The sequence below is a fragment of the Crocodylus siamensis genome, chromosome 5 (assembly GCF_052110815.1).
Source record: "Crocodylus siamensis isolate JL-2025a chromosome 5, ASM5211081v1, whole genome shotgun sequence".
In the NCBI taxonomy this organism is placed as follows: Eukaryota; Metazoa; Chordata; order Crocodylia; family Crocodylidae; genus Crocodylus; species Crocodylus siamensis.
Window position 1 is genome coordinate 77,768,039 of NC_143399.1, and position 26,729 is coordinate 77,794,767.

Genomic DNA, 26,729 nt, shown 5'->3' on the forward strand with positions numbered 1-26,729 from the left:
AGAAAAATCCAGCTCACAGAACTACAGTCCCTGACATTTCTCTTTTGGATAAAACCACAAGACAGTAATCCTCACTCTAGTTTAGAAGCAAATATGACATTTCACGTTGACTGCCCAATTCTCAGCTATAGGCTAGGAACAGACATTACACATAAACCGGTTTAAATGATCAGAAACTGGTTTAAATCTGTAACAATGTAAATTCAGTGCACATAAACCAGTTTCAAAATGGCTGAAACTGGTTTAAGATAAATGTGGTTGAATGTAGTATCAGGCATAACTGATGTGGGTCAAGCTGGTTTATGCAATGTCTGGTCCAGACCCCTTCCTGGTTTAAGTTACACCAGAGTCCCTCAGCATCCCAGATGCTTTGCAGCCCTGGGCTGGGCTGTGCTGTCTGTTCCAGAGAACAGGGCTGGCCCTGCCCCTCTGCTCCCTAGTCAGAGCTTTGGCAGAGACTGCAGGCATAGCAGGGTCTGCCTTGTTTCCCCCTGCTGCCCCACCCCAGCCCCAAACTGCTGCTCAAGCAGGGATTCCCCCCTCCCTTCCACCCATCTCCCATAGCACAGATCCTAAGCATGTGGTATGCTAGCTAATGCTGAGAGGTTGTGTGTGTGTGTGTGTGTGTGTGTGTGTGTGTGTGTGTCCAATTGCACTGGGACAAGACAAAAGACAATATCTGCTTAGGGCTTTTTGGAGCTAATCAGCAGGTCAACTGGCAATGTCCCTCTGTTCCTTCCTTGGAAAAAGGTGTTTAAAAAGAGCTTGAACTAATGAGAGAGGCTTTTGCTTTCTTGATGGGCTGATAAATGCTGTGTTATCAGCCCCCTTGCTGGCTCCCTCACTGCAGGGAGAGGGAGACTGAAAAGCTCACTATTATGAACACATGCATACACTGCCTCAGAGTGCTAGCCAGGGGCTGGGGTCTAGCAACTCTTGCCCTGTGAGCAGTGGAAAGCTTAGAACAATGTAGGCAGGGTGAGAGTTTATACCGCTCCCTAATTAGAGCATCCAGCAAGGGCCTGGCCATGTTCCCCTCAGTTCAGGAAGGCAGGACTGCTCTGGCAGCTCCTGGCTTCTAGCCTGAGCCACTGCAGGCATGTGCCTGCATTTCTTCAGTCCAGAGGGGATGTCTGTGCAGCTACAAACTGGTTCAACCTAGCTTGGTTAGACTAACCTGCAAAGATTGGATCAATTCAGGCTCAGGCTTTTTGAATGTCTGTCCCTAGCCGCAGAGAAGAAAGTTTACCTGGGTTTGTAGACAAGGTATGGTGGAGGGGAAGGAGGGGAAGCAGCAACCCCTCTTAATCTAGACTCTCCAGAAGACAAGGCTCGAGTCTTCCCAGGGTGAAGCTACCAGCACTACCAATCAGTCATCGACAGCAAGGGGAATGTCCCAGAGCAAGCTGGGGAGGGCAAGGCAGGGGTAGCTGATGTGGTATGCTCCTGCCTTTAAAAAATTCTTTTCCTCGAGTCCAAGATCCCAACTCATGTTGACTGACTTGTTCTCCATTCATAGTCTACTTGTAACTTTTCTGATCAGGATGAAGGAAAACAGGTCCTGATAGACACATACCACTATCCTTTTCCTTGCCCTTTACTCTGTTTGTATACACTAAATAGCTCAATATAACTCTGCCCTTAGATAAGCTTTAGATGCTACCACTATAGAAACAATACAAATAAAAACTCCTTCTGGAAGGCACTGACTCTACAAAGTCTGTCCAGGTGCAACCTTGCCCCTTGTCAGATCCCCACTGATGTGACAGATACATGAAAGGGGATTATTTTGGAGGACTAAGTTGTTAAGAGGGAAAAAGGAGGAAAGGGGCGGGGAAGGGAATTTAAAAACCAGGACAAAAAATATAGCTAATAATTTTTATTATTTGAAAATGATACACAATATTAACCACATCACCTGATACTATAGTTTACAGTCGAATGCTGCCACTAGAGAAGACATCCTTCATTTTAGGAGGAAAAGTCCCAATTTGTATACATATTTTGCCCTGAGATCTTATGCCAGAAATAGAAAAAACAAATAGGGAGGAAACATGATAAAGTAAAAGTTTCTTGCTGAATTGTAACTGCAGTTTGCAACTACATAGTTAAAAGCCCCCACCTTGCAGTACATTATAAAGGTAAATTTCTAAACTGGTTTAATTGTAGACAATCAGGTCTCAGGGAAAAGGTCAGCCTAAAGGACATCTAAGGCAAGTGCTTCTTTGCCATTATCCCTGGCAGTACAGGCCAAAGAAGTCTAGTCTCTTATACTCTCGGGGATTCACAAAGTACTGAAACATAGGCTTAAATTTAGCACAGGTGATTTGAGTAAGTGCTTAAGTTACTTGCTGAAAAAACCCCAAGGAAGCTGGGGAATAGTTCCATCAGATTATACAAATATGAAGATAGATGAGATTTGAGAACTTTTAAAATAGATTCAGCTTGAGATCATTTATTAAAATCTACATATGAAAAAGAGTTCTGATATAGAAATTTCTACAGCTTTTGTTTTTTTCTTTAGTATATAATGTATTAAGTGCTTATTTTTCCCTAAAATAATTATATTAAACATTTTTTTTCTAAAATGTTAAAGTTACCTTAAGCCTTCACAACATACTACATGATTTTGTTGTACAGATTTGTTTTACAGATCTGTCAGACATATTTATTCAGCCAGTTGATCATGTCCTTTCTTGCTTCTTCAATGTAAGGTTTATCCTGAGGGTTAATATCTTCTCTCTTACGATGTACAAAACCATGAGTCTGACCTGGAAAAACTTTAACTACATAATCAACCTTACAGTGCTGTTTCAGCTTCTGCTCCAGTTCAGCAACCTAAAACACAGAGCATTTTTTCTTTAGTGATACTGAGTTGTTTAGTTATAATTGCCACTTCTCGGTCTTCCCACTCTTCAACTCCTTGGAAGATGAAATGTACACTCATATCAGTGCCTTCATTTTTGGGGAGTGAATGTTCTGAGGAAGTTTTAATAAAAACGTTACAGCTAATGTTTGGAGAGCAGCACTTGGAGATAGAAGGGAAACTTATACGGCATGTGTAGATGAAATGGGGGCCCTAAATTGAAGTGGTTGATTTTTAAAAACACCACTTCAATTTAGGGCCCTTTAAACCCCAATGCAATGCACATACCCGAACTTACCTGCCTCTCTGGCGGTGGGGAGGGGAGGGCGAGCTGCAGGCAGGCGGAGCGGCTCCTGGTCTGCAGCGGGGGCTGGTGCTTCCTTCTGTGACAGCTGTAGTCCCCTCCCCAGGCAGCACCTGCCCACAGGCACCCGTCTTGGGCGGTCTCGGGGGACACTGCAACCCCGGAGGGAAGCACTGGGCCACCGCGCAGCTCAGGCAGGCAGGCTCCAGGGATTAAAAAAGATCAGGCTTGCCGCTTTCCTTGGGCGCAGCCTGCCTTCCTGGGCTGCTGCCAGGCTGTCTGCACAGGCTTCCTGCAGAGGCCCTGAGCTGCACGGAGCCGAGTGCTTTACTCCACGGCTGTAGGGCAGCAAACTCAGAGGAGTTTTAGTTTGCTGCGCCCCAAGTCATTTAAGGCACATTACGCCACCAAATTTGCTACAGTGGCTAGAATTACTGCACAATATGCCAACGACGCATGCAAACACCAGCACCATTAAAGCAGGTGCAAAAGCATTAAACCTGCTTTAAAGTGTTGTGCACACATACCCCTCATTTCATCTACACACGGTCTTAGACACTTTTTGAATAGTTTAGCAGGCACGACAGAAATGGGAAATATGGCTTCAATGTGACTTGCAGTAGTTCTATGAAAAGCCAATCCGATTTGCCTTAGTAAAGACTTAAGAAAACACATTTTATTCATGCCTACTGCTTGGGGCTATGCTAAATTAACAATCTAACAATTTTCTACTGGGATATTATAGGTAGGTGTGTGCAACTCAAGTGGAAAGTCTCATTGACTAGTCAATATATTAGTCATCATTTTGAGTTGCACATGTACAAGCAAGATGAATGAATGGCATGCCTTTGTTTAAATGTATATAAGTGTATGAAAAAAAGAGAGGCCTCTGAAGGAGTCATGCCTCGCTCCACAGGATAAGCAAAGATATATGTGAAATGGGGCAAGTGTTGTTTGTCTTGTTAATTGCCCATATAGTCATGGACAGTGTACTACTATAGAGAAACTTGCTCTCAATGGTGCATTTTTTTTCCATGTTAAAAGCCCTTGAAATTTATGCTAAAAATAACTAAGGTTGGAAAGTAAAGTAATCAAAATTAGAAATGTCCTATTTAAAGCTGCCTGTGCAACCTTAACTCTGCCTCCCTGTGCATTGTAATACAATTTTTAAATTACTCAACTACGCATTATTTTTTCCTTGTTTCATTCAGTACACGGATCTGGTGATAAGTAAAGCAGAGTTGTATAGTGAATAAGGCTAGGAAAGGGCTCTGCCGTGTTCACCACAGAATTCATTTGTACAAGGTAAGGCAGGACATCACATGATACGCACTGTGTGAAGCAAATGGACACTGTACAAGGACTATCAAAACAAATATTTAATGACTACTTTACTCTCCAAATATCATCTGTCCTGCGCACTGAGGTAGGCAGTTTGCAGGACTAAATCGGCTGGCAGTTTTTGCAAGCAGACCATGGGCTGGGCAGCCATTTTCACAGGCTGAGTGCAGTGGCTACCCCCCACCCCTTCCTAATTGACCAAGGAGCCCAGGTAGTTCAGCCCCTCCCTGCATATCGACAGGTGGCCCCAAACCACTGCTTACTTAGTAATGCATCAATTAATGGTTTCCATAGACTTAATCCCTTGATTAAGCCCATGGAAGCCATTAATGGCCACTTAGATCACTTAATACGCACCACTTAATGACTTTCATGGGTTTAATAGGGGGATTGAGTCCATAGAAGCCATTAATTGACATGTTATTAAGCAATCTAAGCACTTATACCATTTATACGCATGCTCTGGAGTGGGGGAGGAAGGGGACTCTAATTAGAGAGCATCTAAAAGCAGCTCTAATTAAAGCGCCGAAGTGTCGCATGTATCAGCATCCCCATGCTGAAAAATGGCAATGGGGGAACTTTAACTAAAGCTTGTCAAATGAGCTTTAGTTAAAATGCCTCAGCTGCCATTTTTCAGTGTGGGGCTGCTGATGCATGTGATGCTGGAGTCTGCTGGAGCAGGATAATTACCAAGCTCCAGCAGACTCAAATAATTGACTCTGCTCTGGCACGCATGTCAGAACAGCCTCCCTGTACATGTCTAGGTGCCCTTAAGGTCTAAAATTGAATATCTTATTAAAATAAAGCAATGCATACCATGAATTGTAAGTAATATCAACTATATCAAGTAATATCAACTATATACACTTTATTAAATAACATAAACTATATACACTTTATTAAATAATACCATCTAAGCACTTAAACTCTACACTGAAATCTTATGAAAATAAATCTATGCACAATATGAATTGTAATGAATACCAACTATATACACTTTAATAAAAGACATTATAAAAAGGAGTTTACTGAAACTGAATGTTAACCTTGAGACAGGCCATTCATGCTATTAAATGTGAGCATGCTGCACCCAGTCACAGTCACTGGAGACATTCTCTGTCTCTGTGAGGTGAACACTTGTCCATACACTGAGATGGCACACTCAGTGTCCACCAACTTACAGGAATGGTGAGGCACCATCTTGCCAGGGCATAAGGATGTGGAAACCAGTCACAGACAGTCCCAGAACACAGGCATCTGGCACTCTTTGATGAAGTTCATGTAAGCAGTACGTTCATTGTCTTGCTCTTTCCCTCATCCCAGGATAGCTTTCAGTAGCTGAGGGTCACAACTCAGTAAAGGCACCTGGTTGGGGTCCAAAATGCAAAAAGCTCTAAGGTGGGGAGTGGCCAGCTGTCTGAACTGCAGTGGTACTGCTAAGTAGTACCTATAGTGCTGGTTCAGCTTCACAGCTGTTGCCTGGAACAGGTCCTTTCTGCGCTGGTTTTCACAAGGACAGCTTGACAGTTCTTGCAATGCCTTGTCTTCAACCCAGCTTATAAAGTTCATGAACTTGTTGTGTATATGGTGGATCACAGACTGCCAGCCTTCAAACCAAGTCAGGAGCTCCATGAACCAGGTGGTACTGTCAATCACAAATGTCATGATCTTGAATGTTTCCTTGTCCTAAGAAATAGTGAAGCTCGCATGCACTTTGTCAGGTGTGATTTCCAGCTCCTCACTCACAAACTGCTGGTAGTACTGAAATATGCTTGGCACAGTAATGGATTGTGCTGAATCACAAACTCCACTTTGTGAGCACAGGCTCTGATGGCAGCAGCACAGTGCCATGTGAGTTCTTGCTTTGACTAGCAAGAGACTCCCTGTACTAGGCTTTACAAGCTGAACCGTGCTGGCTTTTTGAAAGAAGGCACCAGGATCTCCACCTCAAGGAACTGCATGCGCCAGATATCACTTATTAGGAACAGAATGTGCACATTGCAGGTGACATGGGCAGCATTCCTTGAAGCACATTTGAGAAAGCCTTGCACCCACACATGGCATTGTCAGACAGCTTGTAGCAGGTGCCCAGCTCACCTGGCTCCACCCAGCTCAAATCAGTCCCTGGGCCCTTCAATCTGGTCCCAGTAACACAGTCTTTCTCTGGGGTCAAAACCACAGGTTGTAATGCCTTGGGTTCCCCTGCTTCCCAGGGCTCAGTCAAAAGCAAAACAATCCAAAAGAACATGTCCTTAGCCTGCTCCCAGCAACAGGCTTTAAAGCCCCGGGATTGATCTGCACCACAGGGTTCAGTTGCAAACATTAAACAATCTAAAATAAACACACCCAGCATGGGCTACCTTTCACCCTATGATCATCCTTCAAGGAGTCCTCCCTCACCATCTGAACATTTCCCCCTCTAGCTTTTCCTCCTTACTTTCTCCTTCTGTTCTTTTATTTCTGGTCACTTTCCCTCATCGCTAGTCACTTTCCCTCATTTGCTAATTACCTGATAGCTGTAGCCTCTTACTTGGGCACCTTGTTGGCAGCTGGCTAATTGATCCAGGCTGCCAGCTTTCAGCCTGTTACATGGCAAGATCTTGTTAAAAATCTATGCCATAGCTGACAATTACCTTCACACTGGCTTGGGACACCGTAGAAAAATTGACAGACATGAGGTGGACTGGCTCAGTTTGAAATACAGGCAGGTCCCAGTCTGTCCAGCTCCCCAGTACAAATAAAATTTGAAGCATGTAGTTATTTTGCGGGTTGGTGGAGAATTCATTCATCAGCCACAGTGAGAAAAGAATAATACTCTGCCAAGGCAGCCTTTGTGGCTTGTACATGCAAAGCAATCACTACAGAGAGACAGTCTTAGTGAAGCTTGTTGGAAAACTGCCAGCATTTGGCATATTTTTGTTCAGGTAGTCCCTTAACTTTGGGTAGTCAAGTTTTTCCAGTGGGATGTTCGCCGCTGCAAAAGCCTCCATGAGGGAAAATGCTGCCTCTTGCCTTGCCAAGCTGCTTTCTGTGGTCCTTTTAAATAGGGAGAACATAGTCAATTGCTTCTTGCTCTGACCTTCAGGCACTGCAGCAGCCTTCCTCTTCATGTGTGCCTCAGACTCCAAGTGATCTCTGCTGGTTTTCCTGGACACATCTGGAGTTGCACTGCAGGAGGTACAGAAGAGCCTGCCTCCATCTGCGTGCAAGGTCCCTGCAGGATACTGTCTTGCACAGTTCAGCACTGAAATGTATTTGGCTGCCCTGGAAGATTTCTTAGAGCTTATTCCTGCTCTTCCTCAGGTGGGAGCATGCATGCTGCAGGAGCTTGCCTATGGGTGCTTTAAAAGCCAGTGACAAAACCCTCCCACTTCCCTGGCTGGCCCCAAACTGGCTCCTGGACTGAGCCTATGTCAAGGGTTGTCTCCAATTTGCTCCCTCTCCCTCCCTCCCTGTTTCAGGACACAGTGACTTCCTACCCTATACTGTTCTTGCAGCTTTCCTTTTCCTTTTTTTCCCCCTGCTCAGAGATTTTGTTCTTTTGTGCAGCGCCTGTGTTTTTTTGCAGAGACTGCCTTAAATCATGGTTTCTGTGAAAATTGCAAAATCACAATTTTGGTAGGTCCCTACCTATCATGAAGGGCTATCTTGGAAGGCAAACACACGAGAACCAAGTATCTGTTGCATGAGCATATGGTATATCCTAATTTGTCAGCGTTTCACTTTGCAACATTAATATTCTGTCAGTGTGGCTTGGTGTAGAAGCTGGCATTACCTTCCTCATGTGTTAGTCACTGATTGAAACACAAAAATATCAGGTACAATCTAAAAATTTAAAACTTAAAAAGAAAAACCCTTCCTAAATATAGCTCCAAACATACTCTGTCCTGCTGTCCCCCAGTGAAAAGCTCCCCCTGCAGACAAAGTCTAGGAGAACAGTTACATCTTACAGAACATCATGAGTATTACCTAAACCCTGGTTGTTGTGAACCAAGGTGGGTAGTGAAGTTTGGAGCCAGAGACTCTTCTTTGAGAATGCCCCCCACACTCCCAGTTCTGAGTTACAGCCAGACACTCAAGGGATCAAAAATATTATGCCTCCAAAAGGAGGAGTAAGATGTAGGAAAAGCTTACCAAGGTACCAAAGTTACTAATAGTACCACAGGACAGGAAAAGGGAAAACTTTTTTAAATTATTTTTTTAAAATACCCAAGTTACTTTTCATCCTTTATTCAGCTGAGACAAGGTCTGGCAATCTCCACTTTCTTCTCTTGCTTTCTATTTCTTAGATACTAGCACAAGCCTTCTCTGTGTTTGGACTCCCAATACTGAAGGGAAAAGTGAAAGTCCAAAAAAGAAACGATAACAGAGATCTTACTTTAAAAGGAACTTACTTGGTCAAGAGCAATGACAACATCTTTTTCACCAAAAATGAAAAACGTGGGATTCAGCAAACTGTATCTGTCATCAGAGTCCTTGATTATTCCTTGGAAACATTTAAAAAAAATGTTTAAACATAGCAACCCTTATTTCAAGGTGAAAGAATTCAAGTGCCAACATTCTCTTTGCTACTGGCCCAAAAAATTATTTTTCATTATCTAAATGTTCATGCCTTAAGCTTTAGATGCACTTGGACATCAGCTTCATTCCCAAGGAACCTAAAATATAGCTAAAAAAAGCCTTTGAGAACATCAAGATATTAAATTGCATTTATGCCAACCTATGTATATGAAAACCTACTTTAAAGAAACAGTTGCAGAACAAATATCTACATTATATGATACACGTGTATGAGCGGGGCTGACAGCACGGACATGCATTCTACACTTACCATAGACTGACACGCCAGCCTTTAATTCAGGATATTTTAACATCAGGTGATGTACAGCAGTTCCACCCCAACAAAACCCAATGACGCCAATCTTCTTTGCACCACATTGCTCCTTTAGATACTTCAAGGCAACATCAACTTCCCTAAAACATATATAAAAAAACCAGAAGCTAAGAAATCCATTGTGAAATCACTGCTTGGAAATCTGAAAATATATAATACAAAAATACACAAATCTCTCCTATAGTCTGCCTCTACCTTGTTTTCTTTTCTATAATATGTTTTATTTTTACAATGGCTATCCCAGCCAGAGATTAGGGGCTGCTGTTTGAAACACAGATTGACAGCCAATATTCAATTTATGAAACAGATGAACATTTAATGGAACAATTTTATCCAGAATGACACAAATGAGCACCTGATATGAATAACACACACTGGAAGGAAACACAAAAGTACAGATGCACAATTATCTATTACAATGCAGACTTCCAAACTGGAAGACTTTAAAATGGTGTGTGGAGGTGGTTCAATTCCTACCATCCAAATTATTATTATTTTTAAATCAACAGAGTCCTGTGACAAAGGAGGTGAGGTGAGCAGGAGTCTAGATTGCAATTATGGTGGGGAACACTTTGGGAGGTTCAGTGTTGACAAGCTTTACTACAAATACAGTTTTTTGTTTGGTTCCCCATGGCATAATGTTTCATTGTACTGGGTGAGGTTGCCCTCATATTAAGACTATAGTTTTGTAACTGTTCTGTTGCAAGCGTGGCTGACTGAGTCTGAGGAGAATGAATGAGGCTCTGAGGGAGCTGTAAAGGGAAGGTTCAGCATGGACGGAGAGAAAAGAAATGGTCCTAGGGAGGGCAGAGTAAAATCCAAGTGGGGAAAGGGAACTCTAGCACACAACAAAGGCGGCTTGTTTTGAAGAAGAGTCTGCTGTGCTGAGGGTGGTGGGGGTGCTACAGATCACCAGGGAAGCTAGGGTCTGAGAAGACCCAGGGTCTTCAAGCCAGAGGCTTGCCCTTTGTGAAGCCACACTAGGGCTGGCTGCAGGGGCTCCTCTCAGACTGAATAAGGCTGCTCCTTGGATGAGTCCTGAGGGAGAGTTTCCCAATTCCCTCAAAAAGGGACAGTTCGATCCTTTTTCATGCCAAATTCTCTCTAGAGAATGGCATGACAAATCTAAAAGATCTTTTTTTTTTCCAAATTGCACATTATTCTTACAGCTTGATTGCCAACACCAAAATATATTGCAAGCACCAGTTGGCTCTGAAGTGGGCATGGCCATTCAGAGCCTGTGATGGGAGATCATACCATTAGCACAAAGTAACATCTAATCCTTCTTTCCACTCCAGGCCCCTTTAAGCTCAGTCCCTAAGATCCTGAACCTGGGCACGTAAAGCCCATACAAGACCAAAATATTGCCTTTACACGTCTTCACCACCGGTCCCTGATCACCCACAGAAGCCTCCACCCTGGAGCAGCCCAGCTTGGCCAACAGCAATACACACCAACCCTATAACTTAGCAGTCAAGCTTCCTTAGTGAAGGGGTCTACCCTGCCAACTTGTCCAGCTCCTTCCTCTAGCCCCTCAGTATCATCATATCTTGCCTGGACTGAATTGCTGCTGTCAGTCAAGACTTATTCAGGGCATTCAGTGATGCCTGGTCTGCAGTACAAAGTTATGCTGGGCATAACTTGGAAGCTAGGAATGTACAAAAAGCTATGTGGATTCTGTGCTGACATAGCTCTGGCAGCAAAATTCCTGGCATATGCAAATATGTTGGCAGAAAAGGGCTTCTGTCAGCTTAGCTGCTGTTGGCCAGAGGTGATAAAACTACAGAAGCAGAAAAATTCCTAGTGGCAGCCATTGTAGCTATACTAAAGGAGCTCTGCACCATAGTTATTCCAGCACTGCTTTAGGAATAATAGAGGTTCTATTATGTAGATATGTTGTAACGGGTTCCATTGTACTGTCTGGGGCAGAAGTGATGGAGACAGATTTGGGTCTCATCAGCTTCCCTATTTCCTTCCAGAGGAGCATGTGGTACCCTAAATGAGAGAAACTTTGGGGCAAAGGAACAATTCCTCAGAGCTCCATCCATCCTACTATAGTTCATTGATGAGCCAATTAGCTCATATTCAGCTATTTCCTACATTGGTGACTGATCCTAGTAATTTACACAGATATTTGATCTTTGTCCATTGCTAGGAGGAGATGCATCAACTAATGCAATCAATGCATTTTCTATCTCGCATCTGGGTCTATCACTGGTGTCAAGGAAATCTGAGGGATCAGGACACCTGCAGTCTCTTCACTGGTGTTTTCACAAATGCTGGAAATTGGACACCTGTCGGGCATCCAGAGCTAATTTACTGGGCAGTGGCCTCACTTTCATTTTTTAAGAGCTACCGAAGCATAATCCAGAAACATAAAGCAAGAGCTACCAAAGCATATCCAGAAGCATAATGCAATCTACCCCGAAGACATACTTGAGAGTTTTGCCTGACAACGTAAGGACAAGGCTCCAACCCACAGGCAAGAAGCACCCCTGTGCTTCCATTATCCTACTGAGCAAAAATGGTTGAGCCTCTGCTGCCTGTGTATGAATGTTTGCTCCTTCAAGTCATGGTTCCTTTTACCTGGAGGTAAATAAGCTGAGTGCAACTCCAAGCAAGTCTGTCTGCAAAGTAACAGGAATATTTTTAGTGAGGAAGGTGGTAGTCAATGACTAAACATATGCATTCACTTACTCGGGTTGCAGGGATTTGTCAGGACATAAACTACCTGGGATAGTTATAATGTTTTGCAAACACTGGGTAGAATTAAGGAAATACTTCTTTGCTTTTACACAGCTGCCATGTACAGTTTTAAAATATTAGTACATTACAATGGGTCAGACTCAGGATGAGACTTTTATTTCCCCTTTCATTATAGGTCGCTATAAACTGCGGTGACCTATGAGAAGGTTTGTAGACAGAATGTTTAGCAGCCATCGTATCAAGATGAGAAAACAAAAGACTATCCTACCAAGCCATCAGTGACAGAGTAATTTCGTTCCTCAAAGTGACCGGAACATCATCAGTACCACCTGTTCCTAAGGGCTGATCATTATTGTGGTATGTCAGATGCATCCTAATCTCAAACCAAACAAGACAATAATTCATCCTTGATGGTAAATGCAGTATCTGTTCCTCTAACATCTTACTTGTCTGTTTTTCTGGCATTTCGGGTTTTCAGCCAACTCTCAAAGGTGGACCAGTCATCAGAAGGCTTCCAAGGTTCTTTCCCCACAAAAAAGTCTGGGCAAATTGCTCTGTAGGAGAAAAAGTTAAGTCTATATATCAAAGCCATAGATATTTCTGATCCTTTAATCCAAAGAACATTTCTATTAAATCTCTAAAACTGTACTGATTTATTTTCTTGGAGTATGTCATTCTTTTTTAATGCTGTTAACAATTCTTAGAGTATAATTTTTAGAAATAAATACAAATAGTTGTACTATTTTCTTACAAAATATTCTTTGAATGATTAAATGATGTAACTTCATTTGCGATGCACAGGAGGATAACAATACTTTTCTTCAATATTTTTTCTGCTTGGGTAGGTAGGCTGTCAACTCTTCAGGGAAGCGACTATCCTTAATATGTGTTTTTATAATGTCCAATAAAAGGGGGTGTACCCTCAGCTGGATTTTGAAGGTATTGCTGTGACACAAACAATAAAATAATAATTAACTGGCCTTCTAAGAAATAGTTTAATGAAACGGTCAATGGCCAAACACAGATGCCAAAGTCCTGATGGTCAAATTTTAGACTCTGACTCATGGACAAACTTTATATTTGTAGCACTACAAAAATCTAGGAGACAGATGTGCATGCCCCCATGGCATTAGAAAAATGGTAGGAGTGGCACAGAAATGTTTTTAGATGACTGACCACAAGATGAACATGAGCTTTCAATGTCATGCTGATGCTAGTAAAGCAACCAAAACACTGGCTTGCATCCATAAATGCTTCTCAAGCAAATCCCAGGATGTCATTCTCCTATTGCGCTCGGCCTTGGTGATAACACACACACACTTGGAGTAGTGTGTCCAGTTTTAGGTTCTACAATTCAAGAAGGATGTGGAAAAGCTTGAGAGAGTCCAGAGGAGAGCCACGCGCATGATCAGAGGTCAGAAAAACAGACTTTATGACAAGAGGCTGAAAGCTATGGGACCCTTCAGCCTTGAAAAGCGCAGGCTCAGAGGCGGTCTGATGGCTATCTATAAGTTTATAAGGGGTGTTCACCAGGACCTGGGGGAACATTTGTTCACCAGAATGCCCCATGGGATGACAAGTTTGAACAGTTATAAACTCCTCCTTGCCTGTTTCAGGCTGGACATAAGGAAGAACTTCTTTACTGTCCGAACCCCCAAGGTCAGGAATAGCCTGCCATCGGAGGTGGTTCAAGCACCTACTTTGAATGCCTTCAAGAGAAATTTGGATGTTTATTTTGCTGGGATCCTATGACCCAGCTGACTTCCTGCCTCTAGGGGAGGGGGCTGGACTCGATCTTCAGAGGTCCCTTTCAGCCCTAATATCTATGAAATCTATGAAACAGGAACTTCTCTGAAGCAGTTTTGTAGTGTCACATGTAACATGCATCGAGTGCACCACAGTACTAAAGTGGGTTTCAGGGCTCCTTGACATCCCACTCCCCTATCTCCCCCAAGCTGGGCGGGAGGGAAAGCAGGGTGGACAGAGTGTAGCACTGTGTGAGAGTCCAGTTCTGGTTCCAGGCCTACTCACAGCTCCATCTCTGTCTCCAGTCCAAATGACTCACACCTGCAGCCCAGTCAGGACCGGGCTGTGAGTGAGACTTGTCCCAGTCCAAGCCAGTTGGGCTGCAGATCTGAGCAAGCATGGGCCAGGGGCCAGGACAGAGCTGTAAGTAGGCCTTGTCCCAGTCTCGGGCTCATTCACAGACAGTCCTGGCTAGGCTGCAGCTCTGCTCACCACACCCCAGGAGGGGTGTCAAGCTGTTGGTGAGTGGACTTACAGCTCCAGTCCCTCACTGGGGCTTGGGGGAACAGAGCCGCAGGCCTGAGCAATATCCTATTCCACCTTGGCTGGAGTGCACACTACTGAATGCCTTCTGCAGTGTTGTGGTGCTTGTAGTGCTACAAATGAACAGCTGTCCACAGCCTCTACCTTACCCCACTCTATGCATTTAGAAAGCAACAGGACAGAGACCCTTCACCCACAGGTCACCTGCCTGCCAGCTCAGTCGTGTTCTGTCATGAGCCAAAACAATGCAAAAATGGGCATGCATAGTGCTTGACCTGTGGTTTGGTGGTTAGAGTGCTGTGCTAAGCACAACAGGCTCTAATTCAGAACACTAGTATCTCAGGGCAGTACCCTAGCCTGACCTGTGCTTGAAGTGATGCATTGGGAACTGTAAGAGCTCATATCCCCTCTAGATAGTGGGGGGGTTCAGGACCTCCAACATCCCAAGTGAGTGCTCTAACCACTGAGTTATGAGGACAAAAGAGGGACAAATATACACTCCTGAGACTAAGCCTCGTAGTCACGGAACAGCTCAGTTTTCAGACATCTGTATCTCTCTGTTACTTTAAGAGAGAACCAGCCCAGAGAGGGAGCACTGCAGGCCAGGCAGGAGGAGGCTGTAATTGGGTTGTCTTAGTAACCAGGCAATTAGCTCAATTATCAGGTACCTGCACAGCAGACTAGGGTAGTCTCCTGCCCCAAACGGGCCAGGGCCTCAGCTAGCAAGACAGTCTAGCCCTGCAGGCCACAGCGGTAAGAGCTCCTGGCCAGGAAAGCCACCAGGGAATGCTAGACGGATTGCTGTGCTGCCCTGAATTACCAGTGAGGCTCTTGGAACTCACAGAGATATGACCTAGAGCTGGGAGGTTAGCCTAGTACCAGAGATGAGGAAGAGTTTCCCCCTTTACAGATCATAATGGTGGCTTGGGTTGGGACTATGAAGTGTGGTATTTGGAGGCCCATTCATGTCCTACCAGCATGTGATCTCCTAGAGCCCTGTCAGGGGTAGGCTTAAGGCAGAGTGAGCACTGAGCCCACAGCAGGGCAGGGCATGGGGCAGCAGAGCCCAGAGCAGGTCTATGGGGCCTGGAACCTGAGAGGGGCAGAGGCAGGCCAAAGTCCCAGCAGACAGGGGCCAGGTGCCCATGACAACTAGGTTAGAGGTGGTGCCTCAAAGCAGGTCCAATACAGTGGACCCAGGCAAGAAAGATCAACCAGAGAAAGGCACAGCACAGGCACATAGATAAGTAAGTACAACTACATATTTACACTGACAAGGCATGCACAGTAGAATCATAGAAAATTAGGGTTGGAAAGGACCTCAGGTCCTGCTTTGACCCCATGCTCAAAGCAGGACCATCACCAACTAGATCATTTTAGCCAGGGCTTTGTCAAACAGCCTTAAAAACCTCCAAGGATTCCATCACCTCGCTAGGTAATCTGTTCCGGTGCTTCACCACCCTCCCAGTGAGAAAATTTTGCTAATATCCAACTTAAAACTCCCTTGCTCCAACTTGAAACCATTGCTCCTTATTGTCATCTGTCCTCACTGAGAACCATCTAGCTCCATCCTCTTTGAAACCACCCTTCAGGTAGTTAAAGGCTGCTATTAAATCCCCCTAAGGCCTCTCTTTTGCTGACTAAATAAACCTATTTCCCTCAGCCTCTCCTCAGAAGTCATGTGCCCCAGCCTCCAAACCATGTTCTTGACTATGCAGCCAATAGTAGAATTTCTTTGTATGTGTAAGTACCAAAAATGCTCTGTGGTTGTCCAAAAAAACTTAAACAACTAGGGACTAGGAGAATACCCCCTCCTTAAAGGACCCCACTCAAAGCCAAAACATTACAGAAATCAGGCAGAGGCCTGCTTTTCAGGACCTTGGCACAGAGTTCTACTTCCTGTTCCTCACACATGTCTGTAACTGTGTTTAGTTGCAACATGTGAGCTTGATATAAGTTAATGGCCCATAGTTGCACTGAATGCCTATGGAGTTCTGAAACTTGGTACAAGCTGTGTACAGCTGGGAGCAAAAGAAAGAAAGCTTATCCATAATGTGATAGGTGTGCATATTTCACTTTATAAATTAGTTGGTAAAAATTAGAAAAAGGCCACCATCACCATATACGTTAAGTTAAAAGAGGTTGTTTTAAGATCTTGCACAACCTAGTTTGAATATACATTTCTTTTGTTTTCTAATAGCATTTGAGTGAAACCATTTAATTTATTTAAATCTCCCACACAGTGGGATAACCTAATTGAAGAGTGCGTTATTAATAGTTTTGTCGGCGCACTGCACCTTTAAATACCTAAAGCATTCTCATGCACAATCATTTCTCTCTGGAGAGTTGCAAGAGGGTGTGTGGCAGATATAAAATGTACACAAATATCTTAAAGGAAGGGGTCTGCTCCTTAAGATTTTTATGTTTTCTTAATTCTATAGGAAATTGATCAGACTAACTTGCATATAGGAATCACAAACCAGGTCACAAACCAGGTCATTCAAGTCACCTACTGAATGCAGAAACATCCCTTCAGGAAGAAGACTTTAAGACAGAACACTTACATGTATCCATTGGCTGCCAGCATATCGACCATGTATCTGGTGTTTGGGAGCTGCCATCCAAAAATATCCTGAATCACAATCACAGCCTTGTCTGTGCTGCAGGATGGTTTGCAAACATATGCCTTGATATGCTCAACCTGAACTTCCTGCCCAAGGCCTCCATATTCAAATTTGTCTCCAATGTCACATGGACAAGGTCTTGCTTCATTGGCCATGTGGGAATCTGCAGTGAACTAAAAAGGACAAGTGACCCATTTAACAACTCTAATTAGTCCCCCTGGAGGATGCTGTTCTCCTGGGTTCTGGGACACATGCTCTAGCCTAGCTACCCCTAGCATGCTTGCTGCAAGTGCTACTGGCACTCCATGATCTGGGCTATTGATGCTCCATGATCTGGCCCACAATGGGTCCCCACAGATGCTTACAGAGGCCAAGTCAGTCAAGGGGGAATGGTGCAAATAGATAACACAAGTGCAGAGACTTTAGTAGTTACAAGCATCAACCCAGAGTTCCTGTACGTGTCCAGTATGGGATACCCATGTCACATTGTGCCACCTTATCTTCAAGTCATACCTCCTCCTAACAGACTGTCAGCCTAGAACTTCACACTGCTTCCATGAGAACTTTGCTATTACTAGGCTATTTCCCCGCTCAACTGTCCACCCCACCCTGTACCTAGAGAATGCTGAAGCCCTCGTTTGGCTGACTGATTCCACCTGCTAGCTCTGTTCCCTCCAGCTCAGCCAATGCCATGTATTTCATGACACAGCAGGTGTGTTACACAATTCAGACAGTAACTTTGCAGCATCACTCACCTCTGACAGTTAAAACCCGGATGCAGAGGTCAAAAGAGACAAACTTCTGGAATGCGTGTGAGTCAAAGTGGAAACAAAGAAAAGGGCAGTGATGTTCAGAACTGATAGTGGAAAAAGAGGGACAGAAAGCAGTTAGAAACAGAATCTAAACATGTTATAGGAAAGTTAAACAAAGCATGGCAAGTCCATCATGCTAAACAAGCAACCCTGGGGAAACCAGCTGGCAGTTGTCACAGTGAAGGGATGCTAAACGGCACTGGCCATCTTGTGGCATTCCTGTGTGTAGGCAAAGCACAGCAGCAGCATACAAGTCAGGAGGCAAATGAGAGTGGCATTAAAACATAAGAATTGCTACTTAATGGGTCAAACCATAGGCCCATGTAACCCAACATCTTATGTCACAGTGGCAGAGTGGATGCTGAAAAGGAGAGTGAACTAGGGATGACCAGGGTTTTTTCCACTGTTCCTTCAGCACTTAAGATCTAAAACATGGGTTTTCAACCTGGGTACCCCTGGTGGCTGGATACGGAGCGGCGGCAGCATGCGGGGGTGGGGGAGTGGCAGCTGCTGCTACGTACAAACTTCCCCTCCTCTCCCCGTGTCTGGCTGGCTGGGTGGTGCCTGTACAGCCCGCAGAGGGGTGCTGCTGCCCTCACCCCCACCCCTGCTCCTGGGAGGTGGCAGTGCAGTGTGGTGGGTGGTAGGTAGCGTGCTATCCCCGCCCACCCGCACATACTTCCTAGGGCCTTCCCAGGTCCCCCCAGGGGCTACATGTACCTCTGGTCAACAAACCCTGGTCTAGAAAGTTCTGATTCAGGGGCTGTATCCTTAACTCTCATGCTCAAAAGCTACTGATGCCTCTCTCCCCTGAGAATTTGTTCAATCCCTTTTTGGACAAATCCCAATCCCAACAACAACGCAGGCTGGATTCCTGCCACAGCCAGCTACATAAGGGAGACACAAACCACAGGCTGCAGAATGGGGTGAGCCACCTGGGCCATGGCCCAACCAACTTTTAGCACCTTAATTTATATAACCCACAAATGTGCAATTGTTATTCCAGTTACAACTGTATAACTATTTTTTAATTGCATAGCTAGCTACATTAACATGCTAAAAGTTGGTCAGGCCATGGCCCAGGTTTCATAGTTTCATAGTTTCTAGGGTCAGAAGGGACCTGAGTAGATCATCTAGTCCGACCCCCTGCCATGGCAGGAAAGATTACTGGGGTCAAACGACCCCAGCAAGGTGCTCGTCTAACCTCCTCTTAAAGACCCCCAGGGTAGGAGCCTGCACCACTTCTCTTGGAAATTGGTTCCAGATTCTAGCCGCCCTGACCGTGAAGTAGCGCCTCCTGATATCTAGCCTAAATCTAACCTCTGCCAGCTTGTGACCATTATTCCTGGTCACTCCTGGCAGTGCTTGGGGGAACAGGGACTTCCCCAGTGCCTGCTGATCCCCCCTGACTAGTTTGTAACAGGCCACTAGATGCCCCCTCAGCTGTCTCTTCTGGAGGCTGAACAGGTTCAGGTCCAGTAGCCTCTCCTCATAAGGCCTGCCCTGCTGCCCCCTGATCATACGAGTGGCCTGCCTCTGTACCCTCTCCATGTTGTCCACATCCCTCTTGAAGTGCGGCACCCAGAACTGGACGCAGTACTCCAGCTGCAGCCTGACCAGCGCCGCACAGAGGGGGAGGATCACCTCCTTGGACCTGCTCAAGGTGCATCTGTGGATGCATAACAAGGTACAGTTGGCCTTCCTGACTGCTTCCCCACACTGCCGACCCATGCTCATCTTGGAGTCAATGATGACTCCAAGATCCTTTTCTGCCTCTGTACTGACAAGAAGGGAATTCCCCAACCTGTAGGTATGGTGCCGGGTGTTCCTCCCCAGGTGCCCACCCTGTTCCACAGCTTATGACACAAACTCAGAGCAAGGTCCCACTCCATAAACAGATAATTATCATGGCGGACAGAACATCCATAGCGAATCCGGATAAAGCCTAGTGACCTCAGTTCTGCTCTACCTGCTTCTGTGCTGCACTTAGTTTTCTCCAGCTGCCTCTGGTTGGCTCCTCTGGCTGAGGGAGAACTAGGACCACAAGGGCCTTAGTGTCCTGGAACATGGGGGATCTGGCTTTGTCAATTTTTCTCTGAGGCTACAGAAGCCAGTTTAAAGTAAAGCAGGCTCTACATCACTTATACTTCCAGCAGGCAGATGTAAATACCACTGCTTTATGCATTTTCTCTAATGTAAGACCCTCCCAATCTACTATACCAAAAAAGCTTCTGCCTTAATTAATTCTAATGACATTTTAGTCAGCAGATGCAGAGGAACATTTCTTTCATTTGTAGTTGTTTTTTCAAAATTGAGTCAACTGGAAATTGCAAAAGTACGAAGTTAGGTTCCTGGAATGTTCAGGCATTTTGGGCTACCTATTTCTTTAATTGCCTGACCATCCAACCAAATTATGATTCACGATTTCTATAGACTTAATCCTTTCTAAAAACAAAACCAAATCTGTGACGTGAACATGGTTTACAGAAGCTTGTGCTCTCTCTCTATATATATCTTATGTAGTTAGTCTTTAAAAGTGCTGTCTACTCTGCCTTCTGACTGACTTCAGTTTAACATGGCTAACTACCTCTCTCTAATGATGATCATGACAGAAATAAAACCACTATATCAAAGTCCTGCACTTAGGATGGAAAAATACCATGCACCAGTACAGGCTGGAGGCTGACTGGCTGGGCAGCAGCTCTGCAGGAAAGGACCTGGGGGTTACAGTGGACAATAAGTTGAATATGAGCCAACAGTGTGCCCTTGTTGCCAAGAAGGCTAACAGCATACTGGGCTGCATTGGTAGGTGTGTCGCCAGCAGATCAAGGGAAGTGATTATTCCCCCCTATTTAGCACCGGTGAGGCCACATATGGAGTACTATGTTCAGTTTTGGGCCCCCCACTACAGAAAGGATGCAAACAAATTGGAAAGAGTCCAGTGAAGGGTAATGAGACCAATTAGGGAGCTGGGGCACATGACTTACGAGGACAGGCTGAGTGAATTGGGCTTATTTAGTCTGGAGAAGAGAAGACTGAGGAGATTTAATAGTAGCCTTCAACTACCTGAAGGGAGGTTCCAGAGAGGATGGAGTTAAACTGTTCTCAGTGGTGGCAGATAACAGAACAAGGAGCAATGGTCACAAGTTGCAGCACAGGAAGTTTAGTTTAGATACTAAGAAAAACTCTCTCACTACGAGGGTAGTAAAATACTGGAACAGGTACTGGAACAAAATACTGGAACCTCCATCCATGGAGGTTTTTGAAGACCCAGCTAGACAAAGCCTTGGCTGGGATGATCTAGCTGGGTCTGGTAATGTGTTGAGTAAGGGGTTGGACTAGATGGCCTCCTGAGGTCCCTCCCAACCCTAATTTTCTATGATTCTATTATGCTAATATGAAATGTAGTTAAAGAATCCAGAGTTTGGTGCCACTTTAAATCTACGTCCACAGGATAGACCTGACAGATCATAGCTATCATAACTTAACACAAGAGAGACCTCTCAGGGTATTCATAGATTCATAGATTCATAGATGCTAGGGTCGGAAGGGACCTCAATAGATCATCGAGTCCGACCCCCTGCATAAGCAGGAAAGAGTGCTGGGCCTACATTACCCCAGCTAGATACACATCCAACCTTCTCTTGAATACCCCCAGGGTAGGGGAGAGCACCACCTCCCTTGGGAGCCCGTTCCAGAGCTTGGCCACTCGAACTGTGAAGAAGTTCCTCCTAATATCTAATCTAAATCTGCTCTCCTCCAGCTTGTGGCCATTATTTCTTGTAACCCCCGGGGGCGCCTTGGTGAATAAATACTCACCAATTCCCTTCTGTGCCCCCCTGACAAACTTACAGGCAGCCACCAGGTCGCCTCTCAACCTTCTCTTGCGGAGGCTGAAAAGGTCCAGTTTCTCTAATCTCTCCTCATAGGGCTTGGCCTGCAGGCCCTTAACCATACGAGTGGCCCTTCTCTGGACCCTCTCCAGGTTATCCGCATCTTTCTTGAAGTGCGGCGCCCAGAATTGCACGCAGTACTCCAGCTGCGGTCTGACCAGCGCCCGATAGAGGGGAAGTATCACCTCCTTGGACTTATTTGTCATGCATCTGCTGATGCACGATAAAGTGCCATTGGCTTTTCTGATGGTTTCATCACACTGCCGACTCATGTGCATCTTGGAGTCTACTAGGACTCCAAGATCCCTTTCCACTTCCGTGCCACCCAGCAGGTCATTTCCTAGGCTGTAGGTGTGCTGGACATTTTTCCTCCCTAGATGCAGCACTTTGCATTTCTCCTTGTTGAACTGCATTCTGTTGTTTTCTGCCCACTTGTCTAACCTGTCCAGGTCTGCTTGCAGCTGTTCCCTGCCCTCCGGCGTGTCCACTTCGCCCCATAGCTTAGTGTCATCTGCAAACTTGGACAGAGTACATTTCACCCCCTCGTCCAGGTCGCTGATGAAGACATTAAAGAGTATCGGTCCAAGCACCGAGCCCTGCGGGACCCCACTGCCCACACTCTTCCAGGTCGAAACCGACCCATCCACCACAACTCTCTGGGTGCGACCCTCCAGCCAATTCTCCACCCACCGGACTGTGCAGTCATCCAAGTCACAGCCCCTTAACTTGTTCACCAGTATGGGGTGGGATACCGTGTCAAAGGCCTTCCTGAAGTCCAAGTATACGACATCCACCCCTCCTCCTGCGTCGAGGCGTTTTGTGACCTGGTCATAAAAAGAGACTAGATTGGTCAGGCACGATCTACCTGCCACGAACCCGTGCTGGTTTCCCCTCAGCATAATTTGTCCTGCCGGGCTCTCACAAATGTGAGCCTTGATGATTTTCTCAAAGATTTTGCCAAGGATGGAGGTGAGACTGACTGGCCTATAGTTACCTGGGTCCTCCTTCCTCCCCTTCTTGAAAATGGGAACCACATTGGCCCTTTTCCAGTCCTCCGGGACTTGACCCGTGCGCCACGAGCGTTCAAATATTCCCGCCAGTGGCTCTGCAATGATGTCGGCCAGTGCCTTCAGTACCCTCGGATGGAGCTCATCCGGGCCTGCCGACTTAAAGGCATCCAGTTCCTCCAAGTGACCCTGCACCACCTCAGGGTCCACGCATGGAAGTCTGGTGCCTTGCTGCTGCCTCCCTACACTCCCAGTGAGAGACTTGTCATGCCTCTCACTTAGGAACACTGAGGCGAAGAACTCGTTGAGGAGTTCAGCCTTGTCCCCTCTGTCCGTCACCAATTGTTTCTGCCCATTTAGCAGGGGTCCTATTCCTCCCTGGGCCTTCCTTTTACTCCCTATATATCTAAAAAACAATTTCTTATTGTCTTTTACTTGGGTTGCCATCCTCAGCTCCATGGTAGCTTTGGCCTGTCTAACTGCCTCCCTACAAGCACGAGCAGAAGAGGTATATTCCTCTTTGGTGATCTCTCCCTGTTTCCACTTTTTATGTGCTCCCCTTTTGGCCCTTAGTCTGCCCAGGATTTCTCTGGTCAGCCAGGGAAGCCTCCTGGCCCCTTTCCCTCTTTTACCTCGCACGGGGATCGTCTCGCTTTGTGCGAGAAGGATAGCTTCCTTAAGGCACAGCCACCCTGTAAGCCTTTCGGGGCTCTAAAAAATACTAACCAAAGCACTGAACTGCAATAGGGAGGTAGAGCAGAGCACTGATGTAACATGATCAGAAGGATCTCAGGTGGCTAGAAGGCAAGAAGTTATTCTCTACTGAATCACTTGAATCTTGTTTAAAAGTTCATCAAAACAGAAGGTGTTGCAGTAATGTAGCCTGCAGGTTTGAACCAAAACATAAGAATTCAAGCTTCTCTTTAAAACAGCTTGGTTAGGAAGCATTGGTGCTGCGACTGTGCACTGCAATCCACCAGCTTTATTTCATTTAACTTCAATAAGAATCATTGTTTGTAGTATCAAAATATGCAAGACTATTTGTCCCCAGTGCAAAATGACAGTGCCTTCAGGATATTATTAAAACCTGATAAGCCTGACAGTTATAAGAAGTGCCATTTGAATAACAGGTATTCCATGGATGCTTAGTCATTGTAAGATGTTTTCCATCCATGGAAACAAATAAAATCGGAGCTTTTTAGACTGTGTAAGGGAATCTTACCCTCCTTAAAATTGCATTGATCTCTCTAGACTGTTGAGAATAATTTGTTAGAAAAACCTTAATTACCCAAACGGTATAAATTCAGACTTTCACCAAACAGAAATTCAGTTTGCAGGGGACAAGTCTTATTCAAACCAAAAACCTGCCAGTTAAGTAAAAAGCATTAAATGGAAGCTCTGAGTTCAAATCTGGCACCAACTATCCATAGACCTGCTCCTCCTCTTCCTCAAGGAGCAGCCAAAAGCAGCATCACTAACAGAGAAGACAAGTTCTTAGTAACCAGGAGTCTGTTTCTAATTTTGTGCCTTGTCCTGAATTTTCTTATGTCACAATTCTGTGATGAGAAGTCAGGGTGGGAAAGCCAAAGGAGCTGCCTGCATAGAAAAGTGCCATAAGAGAAGCAGGATGGAGGGAGATGTGGTGGATAATAATGGTGTGAATATAGGGAAGAAAAGGTCCACCTGGTCATCTCATGGACATTTTCTGAGGTGAGAAAGTATGTGACACAGGCACTATGGGAAGGCACTCTGATACTGAAGTGAAGAGCATGGTATAACTACCTGAACGGAGCTTTACCATCTGAGACCAGCAACACAGAGTTATTCACAGAAAGTCTCCTGCATCATGCAATACTCATCAGGCACCACATCAGAATGTGCATGTAACAATCTTTAGCACTTATTGCAAGGTCTATTTCCATGTGGAGGCTTTTAATTAAACAGCATCACTTAAATTTGAATACCCAATGCACCATGATGTTGGAATTAAACTGGTATGAAACTGGAGTAACGTGATGGGGAACTATGACACAAATGGTTCTCCATAGCATTCAAAAAAAGTTAAATGAAACCTCAAGCTTGTATTAAAGCAGTTCCTGACTGAAGGAACAAAATAAGTAAAACGGAAGGTAGGAGAGGGAGATGAGGGAGACTATTTGAGAATACATGCACAGAGCTTGCATGCTTGCTGGTAAGCTCCAGGCATGGCCTCTCATGCACCAAGTGTGGGGGCTGGAGGTGGAACAAGATGGATCAGGATGGAGACTGGGACCACTATGTAGCTCCAGCATCCATTATCACTAGCAGAGGTGGGACAGGGGAGCAACGTTCCAGCAGCTAGAGCTGCTTCACAACCTGGTGGCAGGGAGGGAGGAAGAAGAGCCGGTGATACCCTCTTCTGGAGCACCCTAAGGCTCCCTCTACATTACTGCTGGCCAGGCAGGCTTGCCAGTGAGAGGATTTAGTGCTTGGAGAACAGCCAGGTTTCATATCTTTTCTGCATGACTGAGTGCTTGATGCGAGTCGGCTTTCTTCCTCTGTATCAGCACAAGTTCGTAAACCCATGACGTCCCCTGGCTACACAGCCTGGCTCTTTACCTCAAGGCAGAGAGTCCCCTTCACTGAATTCAGGAGGCCTCAGGGACAGCTGAGCAGGTGGCTATCAGGTTTATATCCTTTCTGTGGCTCTCTCGGGCTGTTCTACATGGCAGCAATTTGCTAGAAAAGATGCTCTCTCTGAAGTGACTTGAGTGCCTTATGTTTCCCAGGTAGGGTGCCCACCATAGAGGGCAGTCCGGTTGTCCTCTATTAATACAAAACCGGACGCCTTTATATCCTCTATTTTTCTCATAGAGGCGTCTGGTTTCGTATCAACAGAGGACAAACGGACGGTCCTCTATGATGGCCACCCTACCTGGGAAACCTACGGCACTCAAGTCACTTCAGAGAGAGCATCTTTCCAGCAAGTTGCTGCTCTGGATGCTGTCCCCGTCTAGCACAAAACAGCCTGAGATAGCTGCAGAAAGGGCATAAACCTGACAGCCGCCTGCTTGGCCGGATGTCTTTATGTCCTTTATTTTTCTCTTCAAGAGAAAAATGGACACAAAGGCATCGGGTTTCATAGAAGCTCTCTGTGAAGTGACTTGAGCACCTTCAGTTTCCCAGGCAGCGTGGCCATCATAGAGGACAGTCGGGTTGTCCTCTGCTGATACAAAACCCAACACCTTTATGTCTCTATTTTTCTCTTCAAGAGTAAAACATAAAGCCGTCGGGTTTCGTATCAATAGAGGACAGAGTAGCAGGAACGTCCTTTACCACGGCCAAGGACCTTTCAGACCTGTCACTACGCCTGGGTGTTATGCCGGTTGCCTACATGAAAAATACATCGAGGAGCATTTGCCGGGCACCCCGTGTCCGCCGGAGGGGCGCAGTCCGGGCAGGGAGCCGCGGCGGGAGCCCAGGCCCGGGGTGGCGGTGCCAGGCGCGCTTGCTTGTGGCGAGGCTCCGGCTGGGGGGCCGTGCCCGGGGCAGGGGTGCGGACGGGGCCCTGCCTGCGGGATCTGCTCCCTCCCTTGCGCCCCGGCTGCCCCGCACCTACCTGGCCGCGGCGGAGCGGGCGGGAAGTGCGCGGGCCGGGCTGCGGCAGGAGGAGGCGACGCGCAGGGCCCGCCCCTGCCTGGGCATCGCGGAAGGGGCGGCGAGGCGGAGGCGGAGCCGGAGCCGGAGGGCGAGGCCATTGCCGACGCGTCCCCCGGCGCCCCAGCGGTTCAGGCACAGGAAAGCCGCGGGGAGACGTGCCCTCAGGCATCCCACCCGGCCTCAGAGATCCGAGGTCTGGCTTGAGCCACCGGGATCCTGAAGTTTGCTTCCTTCATGACTGCCAAGAGCCCAACTTGACCGGCATGCCGGGTACTTTGCCCAGCCTCGTTGACTTGCACTTTCCATCTTTTACTTCGGTAGAAAGGGTTGGCTGGAGACAGAGCACTGCTGGCG

At 45.9% G+C, this 26,729-nt stretch overlaps 2 protein-coding genes across 5 annotated transcripts in view; both read right to left on the reverse strand.

Moving 5' to 3' along the window:
• The window catches only part of LOC149864317 (carboxymethylenebutenolidase homolog), a 23,870-nt gene extending 14,867 nt beyond the window's left edge, over positions 1-9,003 (reverse strand). Inside the window, exon 1 of the mRNA XM_090049277.1 lies at positions 8,906-9,003. The gene's annotated coding sequence lies outside the window, so the exon portion shown is untranslated. The remainder of the gene's footprint in view (positions 1-8,905) is intronic.
• Positions 1,865-26,418, reverse strand: LOC149864318 (carboxymethylenebutenolidase homolog). 4 transcript variants are annotated; one of them, XM_090049269.1, is made up of 8 exons: positions 26,335-26,384; positions 22,482-22,553; positions 17,780-17,880; positions 16,965-17,197; positions 12,558-12,665; positions 9,343-9,485; positions 8,906-8,997; positions 1,865-2,838 (listed from the first exon to the last, which is right to left on the reverse strand). In XM_090049269.1, exons 4-8 carry the CDS (start codon positions 17,177-17,179, stop codon positions 2,659-2,661), a joined length of 738 nt encoding a protein of 245 aa, XP_089905395.1. In that variant the 5' UTR covers positions 17,180-17,197; positions 17,780-17,880; positions 22,482-22,553; positions 26,335-26,384; the 3' UTR covers positions 1,865-2,658. The 4 variants fall into 4 exon arrangements, with proteins under 4 accessions (XP_089905395.1, XP_089905399.1, XP_089905396.1 ...); XM_090049273.1 differs by lacking the exon at positions 17,780-17,880 and having other exon boundaries at positions 26,335-26,395; XM_090049270.1 differs by lacking the exon at positions 22,482-22,553 and having other exon boundaries at positions 26,335-26,351.
• Positions 26,419-26,729: the final 311 nt, after the last annotated feature.